Below are 23,972 nucleotides of genomic sequence, written 5' to 3'. Positions count from 1 at the left end.
CAGTTGGATCAAAAAGGACATTCGTACGGCAATCTCAGCCGATCAATCTGACGAACATCAATGTCTAACAGGCTGAAAGGTGCCGTATGGGTAAGTTCTGATTTTCTTTCATCGCCATATCAATGATTCCGGATTTGAGCCTTTTTTCATTATGTGACGTCACGACTGATATAACTGCTTTTGCCTGTTACAAAAAGTCTCAACACATTGGCTGACTGTAAAGTTTGAATTTGAATGGCATATTAACCGACGTGTCTTTTCTTTGCCATTACAGACGAGGTCTTTCTATGGATCAGATCCAAGCAATTTTTCAACTTTCAAGCAACATCATTTTCCATTGTAATACAAGGTTAGTTTAATACCGTGACATACTTTTCAAGACACAATTGAGATTGGCATCGACATTGAGGTCGCATTACAATTATGATCTTGTAACCCAGTGGTTCGCAAACTTTTCAATAAATTCACTAAACGGTAGGTTTGCAAATTTTTAAATGTCTTACAGTCATTATCTTGAAATTAAAAAAATGGCTCGCTTCGAGTCAAGAGACAAAGTGACTCAAATCGAGTCGATATCCAATATTAAGATATTGACTCGAGTCCGACTCGGATGGAGTCATTGCAAACCTGGCTCTAGCCTTACACTGTCTGGCGATTGAAGTAGCAGTAATGCTGTTCATTTTAGGCAATTACAAGCGATTTACAAGACTTGTCATCAACGACTTGAAGTAATATTTAAATTCAGTATTTCTGAACAGTACTGGTGTCAGTAGTATTATTAAGCATATTGAGACAATGTGCTGCCGCGGGCTTTTGCTTAGCCTTCTGGTACTAATTTGCCAGTAATTTTTCAAAATTGTAAGAATCAACTTCTCTGTTAGCTGATAATGAAATTTAAACAGAAGCAAATTGAGACTTGTAATAACTCGATTCATGACTAGACACGAGTCTCAAACAGTTCCACAACCTGTTACGCGACACTTGATTCAAGTCATATAGAATTTTTCGAGTCATAGGAGTTTGTCGAATCATGCGCCTTGACTACTCGAGCACAAGTCGAGTCAATACACGAAGTATCTCCAGTTGAGTTGAGTCATTTGCCATTTCCCTTTTCCAAGTAAACGACTTGGGTCAAGACAACGAAAAACTCGAATTATTCGAAGGATTTCCTCTCTCCTTGTTCGAATCAGTAATTATGATGCAGTGCATAGCTGCGTGAAAACAATCTATGATTCTCTAGCTCATAACACATTCCCAAGACTTCTTCATATATATATATATATATGACTCTTGTATTTACAAACTACACATTTTCATATTCACCATGAATGATGGACATTTGCGCGAAATAAGCCGTCTAACAATTTGCACTGAGAAGTAGCGGTAAAGAGGTATCGGGGAGGGGGTGGTCTGAGGGGTGCAGAAGTTTTCTTTATTGCCCTATGGATATGGGGGGCAAGACCAACGTATTGGGGGGTTCTGACGAAGTGCTGTAACGGTCCTTTCGGAATCAAGTCGGAGAAATCACCTTTTTTGTTAGTCAACTCACCAAAATCTAGCTGGGAAAGTGTAATTTCGAGGTCGAGCCGTAAAGTTGACCTTTATTCTTAGTCATCTCGCCGGTGATTTCAGTCTGTATGCCCATTTTTCGGTTCCCAATATTTGGGGGCGATGAACGGTGTGGAGTTTGAAAAGGGGGCGATGAGTCGAAAAAGGTTGGGAGCCACTGATCTAGTGTGTGGGCCCCTAAATCTTGTTCGGTCATTGCGTCCACCCCTAACGACAAATATTGGTATCATGATGACTAAAAATATAATTTGATCACGTCTGCACACTCCTATTTACGACACGTGATGACTAATAAATAGGGCTGGGCACAATGAAACAGTACTGAAATTATACGCTCCTTGACACTGAAAGTTAATTTATCAACAAGAATTAAAATTTAAATTCTAATTTGTACTGTTGAATCCTTGATTGGCTGTATCTTAGCATACGAAACATATAGGCTATTACACAGCTACGAAGGTGACTGGACGTAGCCCATTTCGGAAATCATGATTATCCTACAACATAATTAACAGGTGGAATATAATCGGTATGGTCGAAAAAGTACCAAAGTATCTTTTATGAGATGGAAAGCAGGCATTATATTCATTGTAGTAGCATAAACAGTACATATTTTAACTTTGAGTGGCACTCTATTACTGGACCCGAATCGAAACTGTTAACTGAAAATGGTTCGCGTTCCTTGCGATTTACGTACAATCTGTGGTTATTACTCTGTCCCGTATTTCATATTTGTGAATTCTCTCGTAACCTTCAATGAAATCAAACTATTCGTTGAGATTGCTTGCGTTATCATTGCCCTCTTCGATATTTTGTGATATCACGATAAGAGGGCGCGAAATTTTTCACTATAAATAAAGGGGTCGGGTCTAAAATAGTTTTACAAAATCTGGTCCACGATAAGTACAGATGTTATAAAGGACAATGTAGTCTTATCTTTGTTGTTTAAACATGGGCCTTTCATGGCTCTTCAACTAGTATCACGCCATCAAGGGATAGATATATCCCAGTTCACTATATTCACTGTAATGTCTCTATATTACCTGACTATTAGTGGTGTAGGCCTAGTGATAAGGTGCATGCACATTGTACAACTCGTCCACGTCTTCGTGAATTTGCATACGTTGCTGTCACGTTTTTGACACCCTGTATTCAGATCTTCATCAACTCCGCCATTGGAATGTCCAACAGATGTGCTTCATCCAATTCAAGACCTATTAAAATGGAAAAAAAATTTCAATGCGCTGAATGGTGAGGATAATGTATGTTGCCGCGTCTATAGTTAATTCATTCCACTATTCTGCGCTGCAACCGGACTTGCACAAACTACATCTGCTACATCTGTACTGATCTTACAAAACTCTCAGCTATAACTAGATCTACAACCAACGATGTTTAAATGTCTGGACAAACCTACTAAAAACTTGTATCTGTAAATAATATGAACTACTGAACAGACATGGGGTAATCGCGATTAGTAATCGTAATCGATTACGACGATTACAGCATTTTCAAGTAATCGTAATCGCAATCGATTACATTCGAAAAAAAATCCGAAGTAATCGTAATCGTAATCGACTACTTCCAGTATTTAATCGATTTCTCTGTGAAAGAACGATTACTTTTTATTTGTACGAGGACTATGACATAAACTGAACATTTGTGAACAAGGAAGAGATATTATACCAGGATCGTGATAGCACAAGTGTCTGATTTTCAAACGCCACTGCTCATTGTTACGTCAGAAGCCGCAGTTAGCTTTGCGCGTCATTGCGAAAGAAGTATCCACAGTAAATAGATGTTAGATGTACGTACTACGTGCGTCATGCATCAGTGTGATTGTAAGAACACCTTCCGTGTTTTATACCAGGTTATCCAACCCGTTCCACACGCCACTACCTTGCAGCAGTATAATTTATCCCCGCTCTGCGTAGTTTAAAATAGTAACTTATGTGTTGATGTTTGGTTATGCTTAGTTAAACGCAGTTCGACCGTTGTTGCTGGGCGAGCAGTAGGCCTATCTAGTACGTATGGACACCGGGCGATGATTTGATATTTTGTTCTCGTCATATAAAAGATTGGGGTTTCAACAACGAAGCAGGGAAATCACAGCTGGTGATATATATATCATAACCGAGCCGTTTTTTGCCGGTTCTCGTAACTGCAGCTTGCAGTATTAAATTGATAAAGTTGAAGGCAGAATTTTATGTTCGCTTCTTCTTATTCTCATATGACTCTACTTAAAACGGGCGCAAATCGTTATTTCACAATCATTTACTCAACATTGGGACCTACTGCCATGGCCATATGCTTAAACATAATGTTAGCGTGGGATGCAGCTGGAATCAGGACCAAAGCAGCAATTCGTCCCCCACTCCAAACTTTGGTCTTTGGCCCCGTAGGATGGCAATCTCAAGTTAAAGACTTAATTTCGTCAATAATTTTAGTAATTGCATTATATTACTGCAAGTTTTTAATCCTCTCTCAGCCCCCGATGGTCAGATCTACCTGTAGAGCTTGTTTGAGGTATTCATGGTGTTTGTCGACCACAGCGGTCATTTACACCAGGCCGATTTTCTACATTTCTGATTCCGTATCTGCCAACTTGTAGCACGGTCCATTTCTAGGCTTTTTTTAAGACACCGCTTACGCGGATGAGGCTGTGAGGAGGAGGAGGAGCCTAGATAAACCTCCAACACTTCGGTAGGAACCATTGCTGTTGAAGCCATGGATTATACCACTGCGCTATCTCACCACACAATTACCTACTTTAGTGTATGTTGTTAATTCGTGACCTCCGATTTGTTATATAATCAACAGATATTGTATTGTAGTGGCTTAAACCAGTGCTCTTCAACCGGGGTGGTCGTACACCCTAGGGTGTACCAGAATTTGCAAAGGGTGTACCACTCGGATGGGGTGTACAGGGGTGTACCAGATCCGAATTACAATGAGCCGATGGCTAGCTATTACAAAGGCAGGTTTATGGGTCAGGACAGGTTGACGCACAGGTTAATGAGCATGCAGCACCGTAACTGCCACACCCCAAACCCCCCAATTGGGGGGCTGAGCTCGAAGGGGGCCCGAAATTATTTCGTGAATTAACATAAATTATGGCGTATTTTTTGAAAATTTATGCAATTTTTTCCAAAATTTTTCGCGCTGCGCGCGATTTAAAGTTGCCAATTATGTTCATTATTTGGTACTCTTCCACCAAGAAAAAACACGCAACATTTATAGAAATGGACATATCGGCGTTGGCCATTAACACGCCACCACGCACCAAGATATATAATGATTTAGTACTTATTACATGCGACTCCAAGAAGTGTGCCAGAACGATCGGCAGCGCGAAAAGCTTGGCCGAAACGGACTGCCCTTACGCAGACCGAAAACTTCGTTATATATACCAAATAATAGGTTTGATTGTCCATAGGCGCCTAAATGACTGGCGCCATATGTTCCTGTCTTGGCAATCTGAACCTCAGAAGACAAATACCATCCAGCAAGAAAAATATATATCCCAGTGAAGAAATACCAATTTGAGATCGTGTGCGTCTTTTAGTTTAGTACGTTAGAGCAATTCTATATTTTTGATATAGCAGACAGGAGGTCACGAAATAAAATAATGTAACGAAGTCATACCAACGGGTCCGCCCACCCGAAAATGTTTAATTATTATTTATGGGCCCTACAGTTTCCGGTAAATCTGATAACATGAGCAGAGAGGACAAGATATTGATAGCAATATATATGCAATGCAATCTTATTGGCCGATTGTATCATGAATTATCGAAAATTTTCGCGCTTCGAGCTGGCACACTAAACAGTGCAGCAAATTTCTCGGCAAAAGCGAACACTGTGATGAGGGGTGGGTTTATCACCCTATGAGAACCAAAAACCCAAGTTTTTGTGGGGGGGGGCGGGGCTGACGAAGTGCTGTTTCGTTCCTGCCAACGGGTATACGCCCGAAGATGTCTAATTATTATTGAGATGTCCTACAATTTTAAAACAGACTTCGCTCAGCTCTACCGGTGAATCTGATTACGTGAGCAGAGAGAGGATCGAAATTGATAGCAATATATATGTAATTCCCGATCATATTGCCCGATTACATTCTTGAATTACTGAAATTATTCGCGCGTCTAGGCGGGAAAAGCGGTCTCACATAACGTACACTAGGCTTACCATATTTTCAAATTTTTCTTTATTTATTTTTCCCGTAGCAATGCGGCTACTGGTTGGAATCGCACCAAATTTGGTGTGTAGGCTTAAATTAGGTAACCTAACAATTTTATCAAGTAGCCAGTACGATTTGAGAAAAAAAGTCATTTTTGAAGACCCCTAATGAACAGGGGTGTACGAGATTTGAGCAAACGTTAAAAGGGTGTACCACTCCGAAAAAGGTTGAAGAGCACTGGCTTAAACGTAGCAGACTAAAAGAAAAACTATCGTGAGACGCACAAACAAATTGTCTTATATCATGACTGCATGTCTAGCAAATCAAGTTGTAAACTACTACGGTCAGTGGCCACTTTAACTACAATAGGACTTAAAAACAATTTCATCATGGGCAAAAAAGCATTCAATCCGTCAATGCGGCCGTTGAACTTTACAATCAAGTCAAAGATCCATTGGCTTGGTGGTCTGATAGCGATGTAAAACGTGTTGTAACCAGGGCTGTGGATTCGAAGTCGGAGTCGGTGGAGTCGGAGTCAGGGGTGATTTTGCTTGATGGAGTCGGAGTCGGAGTCGTGAAAACTATAATAGCTCGAGTCGGAGTCGTGGGGAAAATACTGACTGAAGTCGGAGTCGGAGTTTGTGAGAATGACCCTGACTTCGACTCCGACTCCAACTTCTCTATCATGAAAACATTTGCTTTCAAAGAATTTTCAATAGAATTTTTATGTACCACCAACCACTGTTATTAATAACCTTAAAGATTAAGTGCGTCCAGCCCGGGGCACGCAGGTCAAATTTGGCACACGAAAATGTTAGGTATGGCCTGCGAGGTAATTCTCGAAATTATTTATGACATCAGGTACAATTGCAAGGCCAACCAAAATTTTATTACCATGACCGCGAAATTTGATGATGACTAAAACAACAGTTCGGACGCATTGACGTATCCAGGGGCCAGCCACATTTATCCCAGATCTTCGTTTATCATCATGAAGTAGAACATTTCATAGCAGATTTATTCGATTCGAAATTTTTCTCGGTACTTCGCATGATTCATTGTCACTAGATTTTTTGCATTCATTATTTGAGCCCCCTTCTGAAAATTATAAATACATATTATTCACAGAATTGAGTCCAACTATATTCGCAATTATGAGATACTGTCATTCAACATGCGGCTTCGCTTGTGCACTCGCAGCGAGATCGTCGACAAAACATTTGCACAAAATGATAAAGGCATGTTCACTGATACCGTCGATTTTGCTATGTCCAAACGTCGAATAATCCTCTCCTTGCCAAATGAGCCCAGTGGTATACAGATGCGACCCCCAATGTATGTTAGCAACATATTGATATAATTCAGTCATTATCTTGCAAAAAATTTCGCACTTCGCGCGACGAGGGCCTAATTGCGCACTGCACAGTTGCATGATATATTGTTATCAATTTCAGAGCGTATTAATATAAGTCTTGTTGCAATGTTACCTAATTCGGTTCGTTCCTAAAAAAAGGCTATCAACATTCCAGTTGCCCGCGCAATGGTTCGTAAATCTCATGTGTCCCTTTGGCCGAAAAAGTTGCCCACCCCTGATATAGTTAAAATTACACATTACTTGCAAATTACAACTCAGTTGCACAGGGGAAGAAAATAGCAATATGCGTTTTTGCGATGCAGTCAAAATTGATGCAATTTTTGAAATTATACCATGATACTGTGACAGAGCAAATGCATCGGCTGGTTTTGTAAAATTGTAAAAATGATGTAAATTTGACCAAACGATGCTTCCCATTTCACAAAATTAAAAATATTTGTAGTGTAGCTCAGCTGTTTGAGTCGAACAAATGATTAAGAAAGACTGCAAGTCCCAATGTCCCCCAAGTGCATGTAGACTACACATAGGCTATGGTCTTTGAATACTTAACTAAATTCCATTTATGACCAATCTGCATTAGTAGTAAGAGTGTGTATGCTGGTAATCAGTATAGTGTGCAATGACAAAATTAGTGGGTTCAATCTCTCTATTAGTTGGTTACTCATACACAAGAGCTACACTTGAATTTTTTATCTAGATTTTTATTATACAGGATTGGATATCTGCCATATTTGAATGCTCCATACATTTCAGGATATTAAAGGGTCCATGTTAAAAAAACTTACAAAAGGAAGGATATTTAGCAAATCTTTCTTTCATGTTAATTGCATAGTAGATAAGTCGAGCTGTACCACAATGAAACAATTTAGCATGCCACCGTTAATCATATGTTTGCAATTTGCATATGTTTAATGGTTGTATGATAGTCATTCAACCGACAATGTGGCATATAATTTTCGAAGTAAATTGGTAATAATGCTGGAGTCGGAGTCGGGAGTCGGAGTCGGAGTCAGAGTCGGTACGTTTAAAGACTTAGGAGTCGGAGTCGGTGTCGGAGTCGGTATATTGAAAATGTGTGGAGTCGGAGTCGGAGCCGGAGTCGGTGGTAAAATTTACCGACTCCACAGCCCTGGTTGTAACACCACTTGCTCTTAATTAACTCTGATCATAAGCAAACTTAAACTTGAGTGTGAGCAATGAGCATACTTTCTGACGTGATCTGAGTAACGAAATCGTTGCTGAGTAGAGAATCGTAACTCGACAGCAAAGGAATTGGTCTCCACCCTTAATTATAAACTCCAGTTTCCAAGCCAAGAAAGTGTAATTTTTGAGTATCAATTTCTTTGTTTGTTATAGATTGATATTTTAATATTTTTGTTGGATTTTCCAACGTCAATGGGAGCTGCAAGTAGGCAAGCTGGGAGCCGTGGTTGGGAATCACTGATCTAGAGAGGATTTTCAAGTTTATTAGATCTCTCGAAAATACTCTATAACTATGTTGATTCACGAAATACTTTTGGAGTCCCCTTCGAGCTCGCTCTCCACCCTATTGGAAAATTTTGGGTGTGGCAGTTATGGCCCGAGCAAGAATCCAAATCGTTGGGCGCGATAAATTGACCTCTATAAAAATGGGCAATAGGTACATTATGACGTAACAAGCAAATAACGCATCTTTTTTAAAGGGTGTTTGTTATCTCCTTAGGCTTTTTCTGCAAAATCCATATATCGTCTTCCAGCATAGCTTCTAAGATGTAAAATAAATGTAATCGTGAGTAATCGTGATTACTTTTCCAGTGTAATCGTAATCGTAATCGACTACCTCCTGATTTTGCAGTAATCGTGATCGTAATCATAATCGCGTCATTCGGTAGTAATCGTAATCGCAATCGATTACATTCATGAAGTAATCACCCCATGTCTGCTACTTAATTGCAAATGAGCTGAGAAATATTTGGGATAGAATTGGCATTTCGTAAAGAAGGGGCTTCGAGCTTAAAAAGAGAGGCATTTGTACCCACAAAACCAACGCTTGCCCATGCCACTGTTAGTAACTATGATTCTGACCTAACGAGGGCTGCAAGAACATTACACAACAAAACACATAACGATAGCACCTCTTTTCTGGTTGTTTTCACAACTGCATTATCTTTAAAATGCAAAATTAGCACCACTCAATGTTTGAAATCCTCATCTAGAACTACAGGATAACCCGTAGTTAATTGACGGTCAACCGGCTTGGCGATTTATGCAAGTCTGCTTCTAACCATGTGTGTGACTACCATGTATTTACGGCAATTACGTGCAAATTGAAAGTTAATATCGGAAAGTTCAATCTAATGAAAAAGTTGCCTGTGCCATTCTGATATTAAGTGTGTTTTATGTGGTTGTATTGAAGTTACCGCCAGGCGAAGTGAAAAAACCAATAACATGATTATTTCATTTATTATCTTCTAAGTACTGCGGCCTTGGTGTGGACTGGACTCTATCATACTCTCAGATGTCTCGAAAGGGTACGGCAAAAATGTCTTTTCAGGTTTGACCAGGAATGTAATGTCACAATTTTTCGTTGACTGAACTTGACATGAGTAATTTTCTTATAAATGAAGAATGCCTTAATTCTGCTCGAGTCAATTTTTGTATCGACTTGACCTACATTGGAGTCATTGCTCATGACTCGACCAATTCACATGACTCTACACATTATATATGACGTAATCAAATCTCTTATGTCAGTAGCATAATGATAACTGAAAAATTGGCCCGGGAACTGTCTTTTATCTGTTTGAATAAGCATACAGTATTTAGAGTGATAAAATTGAGTATCGTCTTGTTTATATGCCTTCAATATCACCCAACAGTTCTACAGAAGTGAGTTGAACCTGACTTGAACTCGACGCTGAACAATAAACACTATGACTTAAACCCGGACTCGAGTGTTAACACAATGACTCCGTGCCAGAACATCATGCAATAAAACGGTCGTATCATGATTCACGTCAAGCTATGACGCGAGTTTCCGAGTTGTTGGCAACTAGCAAATTTAATGCCCTGCTGTAACTAAATCTACTCACTTTTCAAAATCCACAACAATAACTAATCAAAAAATCAGTTGTTAGTGGACTGTCAACGAATTAGATTGGTAGATTGTACAAGTCTGCATACCAGCCAATAATAATATAGCCTGAAATGGTATGTGAAAGAATACGCTCTTAATGGTTGGCCACCCGAATAGATTTCGAGTGAGATACTGCCATTTATTATTGAAACATGATGTTTTTTGGGAGTTGATGAGCACTGACAATCTCCTTGCAGTATTCATTGGTAGGGTTGTGAAAATCGAGTTTCTGAGTGATTTGAACATGAATCGAATATTAGGCGTTGAGTCAAGTATCGCTACTTATGACATCATAGTGGCACGAAAATGTGGAAAGTGCGAATATGTAGGCCTACCTTTCATGCAACTACAAATAATATGATGCCGGCTCTACGTCATATTAAAAATAATATGTTTTTTTTTCGACCATGCCTATTTAATTGCAGATGCTGCGGGTTTTTGATGTTTCCTTTCAACTAACGTAGTTTTGTATAACAGCTTTCGTATGCTGCTAAATGACCAATGCAGTTCCAAGGCTTCCACAGTGGCAATATGATCGAAACAATAATGTTAGGTCAACACATAGTGGTTAGTAGGGCTAGGCACAATGATACGAATACTCTAATCTCCTTCGAATAATATATCTAATGATTCGAGTCGAGTCGTCAAATTTTTGGAGTGCTGATAATATACGCTTCTTGCCAATGTAATGTACGGTATTTAAATAACGAGAATTATAGTTTCGACGATATTTTCTAGTGTGGAAGCGATTACCAGTGAACCCGGCCCTCGGTGAACCCGGCCCAGTGAACCCGGCCCTTGGTGAACCCGGCCCTCGGTGAACCCGGCCCTCGGGAAATTTTGTATTCACGGATTGAGTAAGCGGGGGAGATAACGGGACGCTCACATATCAATATCCCACCTCCGGTAACCCGAATATCCCACCTCCCCCAACCCTAATATCCCACCTCCGGCAACCCTAATATCCCACCTCCGGTAACCCTAATATCCCACCTCCGGTAACCCTAATATCCCACCTCCGGCAACCCTAATATCCCACCTCCACCAACCCTAATATCCCACCTCCGGTAACCCTAATATCCCACCTCCCCCAACCCTAATATCCCACCTCCGGCAATCCTAATATTCCCCCTCCCCATCCCTAATATCCCACCTCCGGCAACCCTAATATCCCACCTCCACAAACCCTAATATCCCGCCTCCCCCAACCATAATATCCCACCTCCGGCAACCCTAATATCCCACCTCCGGCAACCCTAATATCCCACCTCCACCAACCCTAATATCCCCCCTCCCCCAACCCTAATGTCCCACTCCCCGAACCCTGATGTCTCCCTTCCCCCTATACCCTACCCAACCCTAACACCCCACCTCAACCTACAGTTGCAATAACGAGCAGACCGCGCTTGGTTGATATGTGAGCAATAACAATCGTCGATATATATTTTTCATCTGAATAAGTCACACACAATGTACAATGCGATAAGACCCAATGCGATGTCATAAACAGATACGAGGATCTCGAACTTCGCACGTCCGCCCCTCGCGCAGTCAATTCAATACTGAGCCGACCACGCAATCGTGATCACGTGATCTGATCACGCCGTGACTGCGTGATCTACGCATGCCCTGACCTCCTTACAAGATCGACAAATCAGTTGTTATAACATTACTAGTTGTTTAATAATTCATATTAATACTTCTTAATACACTTAATTTTAAAATTTCCCGAAGGCGGAATTCACAGAGGGACCGAGTTCATCGAGGGCCGGGTTCACCGAGGGCCGGGTTTACCGAGGGCCGGGTTCACTGGCAACCGTGGAAGCATTGAAACCTCGACTGGCCGTATCGGAGCCTGCGGAACATGTAGTACAAAGCTACGAATGGTATAGGGATCAACATAATTCTAAAACCATGATCCACCCACAGTATTGTCACAAAGTGCGATGAGATAGGCATTGTGGATCAACTATCAAAGTACAGATATAATATTCTTTGTAGGAGCGTAAAAAGTAGGCTATACATATATATATGAACTTTTACATCTCAAATACTGTTATTTTGCCATAATGGGTGATACTCAAATACTCCACCGGGCTCGAAACCTAATGTGTGATTCAATATCAAATCACTCACGTAGTCGATTCTGCACAGCCCTATTGGCAAGGAGACGAATCATTTCTCTACTTGACTAAAATCGGTAAAGTTAATACTGATTTCAGATGCGAGTCCTCTGTACATTGTGCCTAGCTCAATAAGTAGTGCTATTTCAGAAAATATACCAAGTTACTGTGATACAAGGGGCGTGCTATTTTGCCGGGAAATTAAACCGATTCCTACCTTTCAAGGAAACTTTCGAATTCAAAGAAGAGCGTTAAGCGAAATTTCTCACAAAGCAGAAGCTACAAAAAAAAAAAAACTGACTCGTTGAATGATGCCGTTACAAAATCGAACCCAAAACGACAAAGTTTCAAGAGAAAGTCATCGGGAGATTCCGTCGCTCACAGGAAAAGAGACAGAACGGTACAAAACTTTGGATTTCAGAACGGGAAAACACATTGGATCTACATATTGCTCAGATGCGACTAGACTTGCGTTTCAAGGCAACGTTGGTACGAAAGCATGCGTTAAAAATACATCCGTTGCCGAATTATGTGAAACCGAATATCCGATCGGGAGACAAGGTGAAGATTGAGGAACGAGTGCGACGTACCCGAAAACTCAACCCCGAGTCCGATCAACGGAAAGTCACACAAAACTATTGAGAGCAAAAAGCAAGCAAGAATAGACAACCTTCGGCAAGAGGGCAGAAAACCAAAGGAAGACGCTACTGGCAGGGCAGAGTGTTTGGCGGCTCCTTGCCAGTAGTAAGTTGGACTTTGAAAAATGTAACTGGGGAAAATGGTTTCGAGTGCGATTGGTTTTCTAGTTGGTATTTTTGAGTCAAAACTCTAGCAGCCATGACGGCATTTCATCCCAACTTCGGAAAATAGTAAAGTTCCATATTATAAGTATTTCGTCTATCAGTACTCATACATAAAATTAGTGCCAAAACTTGTTATAACTGATGAAAATCAGCATATTATGAATACCAGGCATTCGATATCACCCAAGCATAATTGTAAAAAATTGGATTCAACGTAGGCTACCTGAACTCGAAACTGAACTATGGACACAATGAACACTACCCCCCGCAACACGACTGGGAGTTGGACTTGACACGGTGAATAAGTGAAGATGACTCGACTTGTAAGATCGACTTGAGACCTGGAACCTCGTGACTTGGTGCGAACAGTTTGAACGCCGCAATAGGACATTGTTTGGTACTTTTGTTGCTGCTAAACCAAGTCGATTTTTACAAATGTTGGGGTTTGTTTGTTTGTTTTGTTGTGTTCATGGTGTTTGTCGACTACTATGGTCATTTACATTACATTTTTATTCGGTAACTGCCGACTTATACCACGGCCCACTTCTAGGATTTTTGTAAGACACCGCTTACGGCTTACGCGAATGAGGTGGCGAGGAGGAGTCTAGATCAACCTCCAACACTTAGGTATGGGAATTCTGAAGTCGGACTCGAACCCACAACCCATTGGTTTTGCAGCCGCGGATTATACCACTGCGCTATCTCGCCACCAAATGTTAGGGTTATTTTGAGGGAATTGCAGTGCCCAGACCAGATTATAATTTTAATTTTCGAAATCAGCGAGGCGGTAGTTTTTGTTAGAGGCCTATTTAATAATTTTGTCACTCGAGTCTCAAGCTCAAAGATGACCATTTTGACCATATCCTAGGGTTGTAAAACCACAGCAGAAGGTCGCGAGTCATAAGTCAACTCTACTTTATTAGCTTTTGACTCTGGTCAAGTTGAAATATTCTCAATTCAGCACCGACTCTAGTTCGAGACATAGTCAGGGTTCAAAGGTTTCAGTTCATAGTCACAGTGTTGAGACTCGGGTCTGAGTCCAAGTCATTGTGTTACCTGTTCATTTTCGAGCTCAATCAAATCACGAATTGCAACTCTGTTTGGTTGATTTTTAATGCCTCGCATTATGTGGTAACTTACTATTATTCGAAGTTGTCTTGCCCGTCCGAGTCTTGGGTTTTATGACTTTGTCGATTCGTGCGCAGTGACTCGAGTCAATACACAAATGGTCTCATATCGACTTTAGTAATTTTGCATACCGGTATTTTAGAATATGACATTAGTCACGTCTAGTCACTAAAAATCTTGACTCGAATCGTTTCGTTACAACGCTGTCGTATCTTGCTAGCCACATTTGGTTTCGTATCAAACTGGTTGTGCTGTCACGAGATTTGGATCTATCTTAAGTTAAGTTGTGTTATATACAGGGTTGCCATACCGTCCTTATTTCTAGGATTTGTCCTTATTTTGAAGGGCCACATCTTAGAAAACTCAACTGTCCTTATCTCTAAGAAATGTCCTTATTTTCGACCCGCGTCCTTTGTATTATTTTCAACCACTACAGAACTACGGTGGTTTTCCTGTGGTATCTGTGTTGCATAAAATTCTAAAGTTATGCTTTTGCGTCGAGATTTTATGACATCATAAATGAAAGGAACTCTCGTGACGTACGCACCACAAGATTTAACTTCTTAGTGGTGAGATAGTTAGGGCAATGAGTGGTGGTATAGCAGTTTCGTCTGTACCAAGCTACCGCAGCGGACGACATTTTAGCAGTAAACATCAGCAGGCTACCAGGTTTCTGCTGTTCGGTCTACAGCAGAATAAGCTCAAGCTGTGAAGAAGGCCGCTTTTATTGCGTAGTGAAAAAAGGCGCATGCTGTGCAGTCGACACATTGGTTAGACAGTAGTAAAGCTATATAAAACATTGATAGATTTATCTAAATTATATGTTGCACTTGCGCATATAGTTTTAGCCACTAATAAGGCTAAATCTGATTAGTTAATGAGCAGGCGTAAAAAAGTTTTTCGTGACGATTATGAGAAATAATTCAAAGGTATCTAACGAAGCTTGAAGGGTGAGTGTTTCGCTCATTGCAATATCTGCAATTGTGACATTAACCCGGAGACCATAGGAAAGACCGCTATTTCAACTCACATTCATAACAAATAGTGTGTCTTAATGATTAATTTGAGCCAGTCAATGAATAATTTTTCCACAAGTCGATCAGCACGAACAACCACAGACTATAAGGCAGGTGCTGTAGAGCAGTGGTTCACAACCTTTTTTCAGAGGCCCCCTTTTTGATAGTGAAAAATTTATCGCCCCCTTATCGTCATATCACAAAATCCAATCGGGACGATAGCAACCCCAACAGATTGTTGGATGGCATGTAAGGTTATGACTGTTTATGAGAGAATTAAAAAATGTGAAAATAGGTCAATATTATATAGAGAAACATGCGTGAATTGTAGGTAAATCGCGCAGACCGTGATTTTTTTCTGTTGACCGCTTCTTCGCGCCTCCTTCAGATGCTTTCACGCCCTCAAGGGGGCGCGCCCCCAGGTTGAGAACCACCATTCCATACTGTCTGACACCAGCATTCCCAGCAACCATTCCTTGCCGACGATTGCACCTCGCAATTGCTCAAAGCATTATTTCCCGATTCCAACATCGCAAATAACTTTTTTTCGGCCAGGACCAAGACTATAAGCGACGTTTTTTTTTGGGGGGGGGGTTACGATGTTCTGTTTCGGCCCTAAGTAAATGTAAACCTAGACCTGCGCTGTAGTGAGAACCATGAAGCACTTTCTAATGACAAGGAGTTCCTGAAGTAGATTATTTCTGGCGAAAAGTATGGAATGTGATATGCACCGGCTCGTATGAATACAAATTATGTATACAAACGCTTTTTCATGCCATCTAACTTTTCGACTGTCCTTATCTTTAGGTTCATGTCGATGGCAACCCTATAGCTACACAGCCTCCTGTCTTCATATGTTTGAATAAACACAGTTTGCAGTTTACCGATGTATTTTAGTGTGTTGTAGGAAAGGTAACTGAAAGTAGAACAGCTTCAATCGATATCAAAGTAGCCTCGGTAGATAACCTCTTTCAAAACAAGAAAAGTGGGCAGAGAAAGGAATGCACATGTATACGCATTACGCATGGTGTTGTATGCCTTTGTGGACACAAATGTGTTGTGCTAGTTTGGTACTAATTGGAATCGCAAGTATAGTGAATAAACTAACTCCCCGGCTACTGGAAATATTTCACAATAGAATATCGCTGCTCCGGGTGAACAGTCAAGGCGTAGTTGGACGGCTGAGCAGAATGATTCTAGTCGAGGAGGCAGAAAAAATCCCGAAAAATTTGCTTCTTCAGCAACATCTATGGACATTGGACAGTGACCATACAACCATTATTAAAATATAAAATTGCTTATGACCAGTGTTGGGATGACTCGAGTCAGACTCGAGTCACCTTTTTCGAATGACTCGACTTGACTCGAGTCACTTTGCTAAAATGACTTGACTTGACTTGACTCGGCGTATCAGAAATATGGATTGACTCGTGACTCAGAGCAAAATTCACGAGTCAATTTCAAGTCATCAAGTAATCGGTGTCGACAAAAATCTCTAAATCTTGTTCGGATTGTTCGCGAAACACTGGTGTAACCGTGGGAGCTACCAATCATTTAATGATCGTGCGTTTTACGGAGCCTCCATTGTTCCCTCACAAATAAATTGACCGCAAACGAAGTGATCGAAGCATACTGCTTACGTTGTCCTAAACTAGTATAGTAAAGTAATTAATCTCTGTTTTTACCTTAACCAAACCTCTTGTTTTATTAAAATTGAACTCTAATATAGTTTATATAGTCCTGAACCATTGGTGCAGGCTCGAATTGTATCATATCATCGATTTGTAAATGGGTCATGTATTGCATCCTATCAATTCGTATCTATTCTCTATTTTGCCTGGTAACTATAAACTATGGTTTAGCTGTTCTACGTATATGCGAGCGATACAGCGCCTTCTTGCTTGTATATTTACCTCCATATTCGTTCATCGGCTCGAAATCAATCACCACTCAATCTGTATTTCAGACAGCTACCAAAATGCAATGACGTTATCGTGCCCTATACTTCGAAAAGGCAACTTGACTTGAATTGTGACTTGACTCGTGACTTGACTTGACTTGACTCGACTTGACTCGAGTCACCTCCAAAAATCGAGTGACTTGACTTGACTCGAGTCACCTTTGAAAATCGATTGACTTGACTTGACTCGAGTCAAAATGGGCAATGACTCGAAATGACTCGTGACTCGAAGGTAGTGACTTGATCCCAACACTGCTTATGACACTACGGATGGCTGCAAATTTTCAAAGTATATTCAGTTACCGTGATACATATTTCGAAAAATCGAGAGTGTTTGTATAAGGTAGAATGAATGATCATGTGTAAACTGGGGATTAAGGGCGTGAGGACGGAAATCAGTCGTTCACAGTGACTCACCTCCACAACGCCTGTGAACTTATAGCAGATCTTGGCTAACGTCATCTGATAATCATTCGGAGAATGGAACATCGTAAACAAGATCGAAATTGCGCAGAAACAATAACACTATATGCTACAGTCTACTCCGTAATCCTAAAAAGTAAAGTAATTGCCAATACAAATAGCCTACCTTTTTTTTCAAAACGACTTCGATTTCGCTCGAATTGATATTAAACCACATATGGTGTGCTGCGTTGTTCAGGCAATCTATTATAGTGGCATTTGAAAAAAGTATTTTTGAAGGGCCTTATAAACAGTAACCTTGTTCAGAAATGGAAAACGAATAAATAGACCATTATTTCTTGACAGTCGTTCATTGCCTTCTTACGTTGCTAAGCAACGACGAAACAACGCGAATGCACGGCAGAGCCCGCATCATGACTACGAACCCCTGGCTTTGACAGAATAAGCTGAAAATGATAGGAATTCACGAATTCCTTTTTTGGTGAGTGGGAAATAAGATGTAAATGGATCAATAACTTCTAATTCTTGTCCATTTCATAGTATACTATAGCGCACGCTCAATTCAGATTGAGACGAGATCAAGATTGCGTTATGCTATGGCTCTCATAAATTCAGAGAGATAGAAAATTTTAACAGTGTGACTAAAATTTCGCGTCGGGTTATAATTGAACTAGTTTGTCGAAACGCTAATACCAATGGGTGTAACGACTTACCAGTTACCAGCGGCTTGATTCTCGAAGAACCCGTGCAATATATCTTACAGGGATATACCAAGTAAATACAACGGTGGTTATTCTCAATATAAGCGAATGGTTTGCACGCTAGACTACTTTTCTGGATTGTGACAGCTACCGCGTTCCAATATTTTACAGAGATCGTAGCAACGTAACCGATATCTATTCAAACGCATGAGGCGTAAAATTATTGTCCAAGAACGCTATTACTTGGTCGGCGCAATGTAAATACGAACAATACAGTGGTGAAGACGCCGTTGAAGCAGGTTGCTTGTAGTTATAGGTTGAATTTACGGACTTCGCAATTCGCGGCAATTAAATGTCAGCCCGAATGGGAACATAATAAATGTCACGAATGACTTATTTCGCAATTATTCTTCAGGTCTCCAGGAGAAATTTGTGATAATTTGCGATATTTATTTTCGGGCGCTGTGACGAGTAGTGGAGAATATAAGGAGAGATAGCCATTTATCACATATATTCCGATTATATGAAATTCGAATTTTTGATGCATCATCAATTTGCGGTAGTTTTGAGGTAAGGTAGCCTATTTATGAGCCCAGCGTTATTGGCGTAATGTGTCGTAATATAATGTTTTTGAAGCTGCCAGTGGTTGTATAAAGCTGACGCACCATACGCGAAATTAACCAGCCATTTGTGAAAGACAAACATTTGCAGTGCCAATTAAAATCGTAAATAATTGGTAATTTTACTCACGTTGAATAATTCTAATGAACCTAATAGGAAATTCAAATGCAGTGTCTCACTAACTTTTGCAGTTGTACACGCAATTGTAGAAACCTGTTTGACTTACGCCGCACCACTAATCGTGGCTTCGACAAAAAATTTGTCGCTCACAAACGTAATGAATTAATATTTGTGAACTATAAGTATTATGTAACAAAATGTCTGGTTCGAAAGCTGGTACAGTGGCAGAAATATAGTGTATCAGCCCGTCTGAGCCGGCGACAGGCTGGACAATGACGTCAAATTAACTTTCTGATTTCTTTCGCTGATCAATTATCACATTTTCGTAATTAACAGTTCGAGCGCGAGGCACGGGGATAATAGTAAATAACATCATTACAAAATCACATTCGCAAGTTACTCTAACGAAAAGTTTCACTTCTTCAAGGATCATTAAAGTATGGGTCGCAATCGCAAAGGGTATATTTTTGGGTCGACACGGTGTCAAAAGCGATCTGGTAATATGTATGTAATATTTGTTGAATTTATTGCAAAAAATCCTGCGATAGGTTTATATATCCAAGGTCACTGTGTTGAGTACTATGGATTAGTAAATATGGCTTGATCATGAGAATGTGCCGACCTTTGGCTTGAATTTATGGTAACATTTGTCCGAGTGTTTTTTTTCTTCTGAAAAACATAGTCTATGACCTATGGGTTGATCTAGTGTAGGGCGTAGAGCAAGCAGATTCGGGCCTATGACACTCTTTCATTTCGAGCCAACCCCTTCTGCGCCCGGGCACAGGAAGACGTAAAGTTTTGGCCAACATACCGCGGATAAAGGCGATGTAAAAGCATCAGCGGCCGCAAAACCTTGGCCCAAAATTGCCGTTGCTGGATGGCCGAAACTTTCGATATAAATCTATACTCAGTTGTCAAAATTATCGGCACATAATAGTTCTGTTCCTGCAATCTGGTAGACAGTAGGGAAAATGCGATGCGCAGCAACGCGCAGAGGAATTTAATTCACCATAATGTGGAATCACGTCATTGGAAATATGCCTCGTAAGCTCTCCTGATCACGTATCACAACAAAGTCACTAGTGCGGAACACGCTACTGCGGGGGTGGGCAATGATTTTCCCCACGGGCAAGATTAGAAGCAGAAAATACGTTCACGGGCCGGCTCAAGAGTTGTAACTATAGGGGCTACTGTATGCGGGTGCGGCGTATTGTAGTTGACTCCGTCACCGTGAATTTGACTTAAGAGTATTATTAGGACTATTATATGTGGCCAATATAGATTGTATCGTATATCTGTAACTAGTCAAAGTCAAAGCCAGAATCGTTTTTGTGTATGGCGCAGGTTCTATAAAGTTGCGGATAAATTGCCGCAATAAATCCTACTGCATCGCCTATAACAGTCATACAATGTGATCGCCATTCTAGTGTCTTCAATTTCTCAAGCGATCCATTGTATAAAATGTACTCATTTCGTCAGCAGAAAGTATACTGAGTGATAATTACCGATTACAATTCAGCGAGAAACCAATGAGTGATGACAAATTGGAATTACATCATTCACAGCAACAGCGCCATAGTTGCAAATTGCAACCGTAAACGCGTAATGAATATCTTTATTTAGGCGAAGACATAGAATGCCAAATCAAGACAAGGCACATCTATCGTAAGAAAGACATATTTCTCAAAGTAGAGTGAGTGTTATATGTCATTAGGCTGAATTAAAGGCAAAGTTATTAACGAAGTGCGTTCTACGCTAATGCTTTGAAGATATTTCTAGAGGTCGGACGTTATCGAAATCATCTCTTAGTTCATAGATTTTACAGATTCGAGATTATTGATTTTAAACCGGGATTGTTGTCGCAATATGATGGGGTATATGTGTCACTTTTCAGGGGCCGAGCCCTGAAGCCGTCGGTCTCAAACACGCGGCCCGCGGACCGCATGCGTCGAGTAGAGTCATTTTTCATTTTTTTCAAAATGACTCGAGTCATTACAACCCTGATGAACATAAATCATAGCGTAATTTTCTGAAACTTTTTCAAGCATTTTCCATTTATTTTCGTGCTTTGCGCGATTTAGTGTCACTAAATGTATTTCTTATTAGGTGCCATTCCCGAAGAAATACGCATGATTTATAGAAATAGGCATTAAGGCATCAGCCATTACCGCGCAATGACGTACCAACACATAATAATGAACATTATAGGCTAAAATGGGACTACAAAGGGCGTGCCAAAAATCCGGCAGCGAAGAAACCGATTGAGTCATGAATTATGGAAAATTTTCGCTATTGGCGCGATTAAGCTACTCAAACTTCTTGCATACACTGAGTACAATGAATTTGCTCACAAATACCGGTGAAAAAATCCCCCCAACTGTACGGTCTGGGGGCGAATCCCCCAGAAGTTTTGCTTATTGCCATGTGTAACCCGAGACCAGCGCTTTTGGGGCTGGGCTGACGAAGTGCTTTTTCTGCAGATATGGCCGGTATAGTTGCTGTATAGTGTTTTCTTGCGCCACGCATTGTATTCGTAGTTGCCAGAGTAGCATATGCGCCCGGTGGGAGTGGGCAAGGAGCAAGGTAGCACGGCAAGGTGCTTAGCTCGACTCCGAAACGCATCTTTTCTCGATATTCTCAAAGAGAAGAATATAATTCGAGTTGGCGTGGTCGGTTAAAACCACAGCCTTCGGCGCGAAAGACTGCAAACTACTCTTGACGGTAGCACGTTCATCTGGACAAGGAAATCTTACATCGACTCAGAAGACCAACTACCATAAAATCACATGGATGGCATCATGAAGATAATTCATTACAATCAAAACGTTCTAAATGTTACTCTCTAGCTCTAGCACCATATAATTTCAAAAAACGGTTGCATGCTTTACATTTTGACTTCATTTCAATTCTGGAAGTTCACCGGTCCGCCAGACATTTTTTTGAAATTTCACCGAACCGCGAGGTGGAAAAGGTTGAGAACTAGAGATGGTGTGAACGTGAGGTTCACGTTCGCGTTCTGTGTGTGAACCTCGGAAATTTAGAGGTTCGCGTTCACAACAGAACCTTGGTAGGTTTTGCATTGTGAACCTTTCGGTAAATTGTAATTTTCACTCCATTATACGATCTTTGGCTCAAATTTATTGCATTTCAACTGCGGGCCACTCCATGCATGGTGCTGGCAGCATAAAAAATCAAGACTAAACGAGCATGCACCATGCACCTAGACAACCTTAAAAGTTTTACTTGCTTAGTTGCGAAAATTTTCTCGGAATATCCAGCTTTCCGTTTGTGAATATTTAGTGACTCTCTGCTGACACGCAATCGATGTACGTAGTAAGCGAATGATGCTTAGTCAACTAATCAATGACATTGATATCGTCTTCTGATGTAAAAGATCGAACAGTCGTATTGGGTCAATATTGAATTCATGTCTTCACTGTATCATTAAAACCAAATCCGTGCCATTAAAGTGCGTGCTACTGCTACATAACTTGTTGTTTGTGGGATCAGTAGCGAGTATAGACACCCGCTGTACACTCTGCTCAATATACTATCAATGTAGCTATTCTTCAAAACCCAAACTCCAAACACATTTTCCGGTCTGGCTAAGACCGTTGAGGCGTAAGCTTACATTCCTTGGTGAGTCCTCGTCGAAATTGTTGACAAAGCGACGGAATGTACTGATTTTATGCAATTATTATATCCTTTGATTACCGCGGTTGATACATTTATCGACGTTTAAAATGCCGATATGTACTTCAGCATTGTGGCATTGTGCGGGCCGAATCTTCGCTAGGTATCGTGTACATTAATATAGGGAATATTAAGCTATCACTTCATTGAACGAAAGGGTTGGAATTAGCAATATGACGTCACGTGACGTCACGAGGTTCACGTTCGTGTTCACACAGGGCCTTTCAAAAAGGTTCGCGTTCACACGAGCCTGAACCTTTCAGAGGTTCACACCATCCCTATTGAGAACCACTGGTCTACAAGAAAATTAAATTGCGAGTTTCAAGGTTCAAATTGACGCTAATAACCCATATTTCTGTAGGTTGTCTAGTTTGATACTTGAGCAATAGTCAGCCAACATACGAAAGCTCCAATCTACTCTAGTCTCTTACCCGCATCATCGTCAGATTCTGGGTGGCATATTCTCTTTGCCCATCTCTGACTATGTCAAGGTTTTCAGGGAAATTGGTAAAATCTTTTACTGTTTTGAATGTCTGCTGTCCGACGTAAACATAATGCAGTGGCACATGTGTATCAGGGTTACACATACATCCTTATTGTCTGATCAAGCTATAAGAAAGCACAATATTTCAAAGGGGAACTATATATAATCCAATCCTGCTGGGTGATATTGCAACAATTCAAGGTTTCTGTATTGAGCTAGGGCACAAGTGCGGGCTAACACAGCATTACTAATGGCACAGATAAAGCATTGAGATATGGGATTGATCATTACTATATTTAATCGGCTGATGAATGCAATTTTACCAATTCCATTTTGCGTGGAAGCAGGTGGCTAAAATAGATCCCTAATAACAAATGATGTATACAAAATATATGGTATGCATCCACTGGAGAATACTACTTATACAACAAAAAGCAGTTATTGATTTTGAGATAATATGTCTGCATAATCGTGTGGACCGGGATGTAAGCGATCGAATAGTCAGAATTGGGCGACTTCCCTGCTATGTAGCATGTACGTTCGTACTTGAGTACGCCAGGCATCACCTTGTTGAATGAGTGCGTTATTACCATACTGTTCCGCATTTTAAAGGAGTAGGCATCATCATTGGTTTATTAGCAATTTTATCAGTTCAATAAAT

The 23,972-nt window shown here is 40.6% G+C and overlaps 3 protein-coding genes and 2 long non-coding RNA genes across 8 annotated transcripts in view; 4 read left to right on the top strand and 1 right to left on the bottom strand.

Moving 5' to 3' along the window:
- The window catches only part of LOC145448396 (uncharacterized), a 445,163-nt gene that overhangs the window by 6,102 nt on the left and 415,089 nt on the right, over positions 1-23,972 (top strand). The window lies entirely within an intron of this gene.
- The window catches only part of LOC145448941 (uncharacterized), a 507,956-nt gene that overhangs the window by 376,404 nt on the left and 107,580 nt on the right, over positions 1-23,972 (bottom strand). The window lies entirely within an intron of this gene.
- LOC145444558 (uncharacterized) overlaps positions 1-23,972 on the top strand; it is a 199,573-nt gene that overhangs the window by 130,179 nt on the left and 45,422 nt on the right. The window lies entirely within an intron of this gene.
- The window catches only part of LOC145441874 (uncharacterized), a 140,182-nt gene that overhangs the window by 79,994 nt on the left and 36,216 nt on the right, over positions 1-23,972 (top strand). The window lies entirely within an intron of this gene.
- On the top strand, positions 1,461-19,683 carry LOC145445398 (uncharacterized). The gene is made up of 2 exons (XM_080323618.1): positions 1,461-2,820; positions 12,588-19,683. Exons 1-2 carry the CDS (start codon positions 2,750-2,752, stop codon positions 12,826-12,828), a joined length of 312 nt encoding a protein of 103 aa, XP_080179744.1. The 5' UTR covers positions 1,461-2,749; the 3' UTR covers positions 12,829-19,683.

The sequence above is a fragment of the Botryllus schlosseri genome, chromosome 1 (genome assembly GCF_051294905.1).
Source record: "Botryllus schlosseri isolate E-star chromosome 1, Bs_hap1, whole genome shotgun sequence".
NCBI lineage: Eukaryota > Metazoa > Chordata > Ascidiacea > Stolidobranchia > Styelidae > Botryllus > Botryllus schlosseri.
Note: the sequence above shows the minus strand (reverse complement) of the source record. Positions and strands in the feature narration are given on the sequence as shown.